Genomic DNA, 3,943 nt, shown 5'->3' on the forward strand with positions numbered 1-3,943 from the left:
TACTCCTCTAGATGCTTTCGAGAAAATATCCATAGACACCGTAGGACCTCTCCCCATCACACCTAATGGGAACCGACACATACTAACAGTGCAGGACAACCTTACAAAATATTGCATAGCTGTCCCCATACCAAACGTCAGCGCAGTAACAGTAGCCGATGCCCTTGCAAGGCATGTAATCGCAAACTTCAGCGCGCCTAAGATTATCCTTACTGATCGTGGAGGATGTTTTGTTAGCAAACTACTTCGTAAGATTGCCAAAATATTTAAAATCAAGCATGTAACTACGTCGGGATACCATCCCCAAACTAACGGATCACTAGAGCGAAGTCACCACGTGCTAACAGAATATCTGAAACATTATTTACACAAATACGACGATTGGGATCAGCTGATCTCTTTTGAAATGTTCTCCTATAACACTTCCGTTCATGAGAGCACTAACTTCACACCATATGAACTAGTATTTGGGAAACTAGCGAGGCTACCGTCATCACTACCTTCAGACGAAAAACTCGAGACATACGGAACGTACCTGACTGAACTCATTACCAAATTGAACGACCTCAGACAGATAGCCGGTCAAAATCTAGTGAACGCCAAATACCAATCTAAAGAGCGATACGATAAAAAGGTAAATCCCCGCCGTTACCAAATAGGCGATATGGTGTACGTACTAAAGAAACCTCGAACAAGCAAATTCGATAGTCATTATACCGGCCCATACACGGTGGTTGACATCACCGATCATAACAATGTCATTCTAGAAACCCAGCAAGGAGATCGATTTCTAAAACATACGGATAAGGTAAAACTAGCTACCCAACCAGGCGAGTAGAGGGAAATCGGGAGAATGGGTCTCATAGTCACGATAGTCGTGATGATAGCAGCCATCGGGACCACCAACAGCCAGGACAGAAGGAACTACGTATTGACGCCCCTGGACCATAACCCTGGACTGTATTATGAAGCCGTACGAAGTATCCGCCTTGTGGGTAAAGAATGGAGAGTCACTATATACACCGACACCTCCAAACTTTTGACACACGGGATAGAAGCACTAGCAGTTCTACCAGGAGCCTTACGCAGCTGTAAGAGTCGGTTGACCGACAAGCAGTGCGAGATCCTTGTTAGCGAGCGATGTTTCCGGAACCAAGTAGACGGTGCGCAAAAATATATAGACCAAATACAAGGGTTACTAGCAGACGTAGATCAGGATTCTGACGATTCGGATAACACATTACCCTTTTTAAAACGTAGTGTACCCTTCGGGTTCGTGGGAAGCTTGAGCCACATGTTATTCGGTACCCTCACCGTGGATGACGCGGAATACTACAATCAGGAGATAGATAAAATCTATAACGACCAGCAGAAGATCACGCATATTATAGCCGAACAAACCCATCTTTTGTTCAATCAGAATTACACGACCTTCATCAAGGGCTAGACGATCTTAACGAACGAGCCCGCGAGCTCTACAAAACCGTTACTGAGGCATGGCATCAAACTGCGAACAACTCCATGGCCATAGTTCAGATAGAATACGGTCTGAGCCTTGAGAGATGGATCCGAAATCTGCAGATTCACGTAAACGATTACACCAACTGCCTAAGGACTCTAGTCTCGGCCATTTATTTCGCGAAACTAGGTATGATCCACCCTGAATTGATTAGTCCTAAAAGAATCAGCGAGATAGCAGAAAAGGTACGAAAACTCAACCCGGACAGTGAATTCCCAGTACCACGAGGAGAGATCCGAAGCGAGGAACTCGCGGCGATTTCCTCGATAAGGGTCGGACACGCTGAGAACCGCCTAATCTTTGAGCTGCGAATCCCGCTCCTGATGCGTACGCATTTCACCACCTATAAAATGCATCCTTGCTCCGTGCTGCAGAAATACGACGAACGCGACGACCAGTTTGCATACATAATTCCTAAGAATCCTTACCTAACCATTTCATCGGACCACGAACTATATATGACTACTGACGACATGTACATGACACATTGCAAGCAATCACGACACTACCAAATTTGCAGTCCCAATCAACCACTTTTTAGGACTATCTCCCAACCGACCTGCGAAAGTTCCCTCCTAACAGCTCCAACACAAGAAGCCTTATCTTCGTGCGACATACGACTAACCTCGACCTTAGACCCAGTATGGATATATCTAAACGTACTCAAAGGATGGCTCTACTCAACAGCAGTATCGGAACCTCTGAAACTAATCTGCGACGGGAATCTCACCGAAACGATACCGCTCGGTGGCGCAGGAATCTTACAAGTTCGCCCGGGTTGTAGTGCCCGCACGACCTACATTTCCTTAACGGGAATAGAAATAATTAAAGATGCCGAACAATACTTTTATACGTAGTGCCCGCACGACCTACATTTCCTTAACGGGAATAGAAATAATTAAAGATGCAGAACAATACTTTTATACACCATCCGTGTCGCTCGAAGTTAGTAATCTAATACCGGAGATACGCGAGCTCTATCGTCAAAACCACGGCGAGCCCGCGCAACACTTGAACCCAGGACAATCTGTGGGTACGAAATACAAGCAGCGCGAAACATCGCTGAACCAGCTGGTCACCGAGCTAAATGAGATGGAGACTCACCATCGCGAGCGCACGGTGCACCGACCCCTCTTGTATAGTGCAATAGGAGGAACGGCCCTGCTGACTATCGCGATTACGCTTTATCTCTTTAAAATACAAACGATGAGGGCATGCGCCCAAGCCATACGCTGTTGTCGACCCAAGCGGAAATACGATCCCGAATCCGCCAGCGAACAAACACCCAGCGATGAGTCAGCCACTCAGCAGACACCACCACCAGTAGTCCCCAAACGCACGCTCCCCGCTCAGTGAGCCTCCAATGGAAAATGCTATGAAGGGACAGGAAAACCGGGAAAAACACCACTAGACACACACAGAGTATACATTCACACTACGATATACATTTATTAAAAAAAAAAAAAATATACATATTCTTCAACTATACAACATAAAACTAATCTACAGGAAGACTGGGGCCGGACGTCTGTCCCTACCTCCCCCCTCCCCAGCCGGCGGTCATTCTGTAACAGAAAAACAAAGGAGTATTAGAAGGGGAAACATCAGAATGAAAAACATGTAAAGACATACGCTTAGAATTTGACGCTTACCATTAGTACCACCAGCTGTTCACATCTACAGTGAACGGAGATCGCCGAACAGGCGCCCGAAGGAAAAAATGTCCTCCCCGCCCCAGTCCTCCTCCTCGAACATCCGCCACCCGGAGAGCGCACCTCTCGCGTCTTGGCGCGCCCTCCGCTTAGCGACCATATCCGCCACCCTGATGTATCCAACCAACTAAAAAAAAAGGGGAGATCCAAATTATACACACCACAAGCGCGCCCCTAAAACACCAGCACACAGGCAACACCAGACGATCCTACTTACCGAAATTGTAACTACCGCGATGCCCATCCTAGCTCCCTTTTATTTTTCTCTGACACGGTCTTTATACTTCGGATGGCAGAACAAGAGTGAAGCTCAGGTCCACATCCAACCGTTAGCATAAAGTTAGAAAAGTGGGGATCTTCGATATCATCAGCAAAATCACAGTCACATCATGCACCATATCACTTACCTCGAAGCACACACAAACCAAAATTGTAATGTAAACTACACTCGCGAACACCACCACGCAAATTCTCGGAAACTCTGTAACACCATTGAAAACGGGGAAATTACAATTAATTTTTCCCGAAGATGAAGAACGCATGCCGATTCGCGAGGATCGGACATAGGAAATTGTTACGCCCACCACACCCACCTCAGACCCTGACACGCCTCAAGAAGACGTCACTCTCTACGCTCCCCAACGAAGAAGGATGTCCACCTCCAAATTCACCCGGAGGGACGAGAGGAAGCATCACCAAAAAGGGCGATGTT

General features: G+C 46.7%; 2 protein-coding genes across 8 annotated transcripts in view; one reads left to right on the forward strand and one right to left on the reverse strand.

Annotated features, from left to right (window-relative positions):
* LOC107274785 (KH domain-containing, RNA-binding, signal transduction-associated protein 3) overlaps window positions 1-3,943 on the reverse strand; it is a 137,852-nt gene that overhangs the window by 42,233 nt on the left and 91,676 nt on the right. The window lies entirely within an intron of this gene.
* LOC112495458 lies at window positions 1,500-3,930 on the forward strand. The gene is made up of 2 exons (XM_025092079.1): window positions 1,500-2,319; window positions 2,393-3,930. Exons 1-2 carry the CDS (start codon window positions 1,522-1,524, stop codon window positions 2,873-2,875), a joined length of 1,281 nt encoding a protein of 426 aa, XP_024947847.1. The 5' UTR covers window positions 1,500-1,521; the 3' UTR covers window positions 2,876-3,930.

Source organism: Cephus cinctus, unplaced genomic scaffold (genome assembly GCF_000341935.2).
Source record: "Cephus cinctus unplaced genomic scaffold, Ccin1 Ccin1_scaffold0108, whole genome shotgun sequence".
Classification (NCBI taxonomy): domain Eukaryota; kingdom Metazoa; phylum Arthropoda; class Insecta; order Hymenoptera; family Cephidae; genus Cephus; species Cephus cinctus.

Coding starts and splice junctions, on each gene's coding strand:
- LOC112495458 (XM_025092079.1), top strand. CDS start 1,522: ATGGCCATAGTTCAGATAGAATACGGTCTGAGCCTTGAGAGATGGATC. Junction 2,320..2,392: donor GTAGTGCCCGCACGACCTAC/ATTTCCTTAACG, acceptor CGCACGACCTAC/ATTTCCTTAACGGGAATAGA.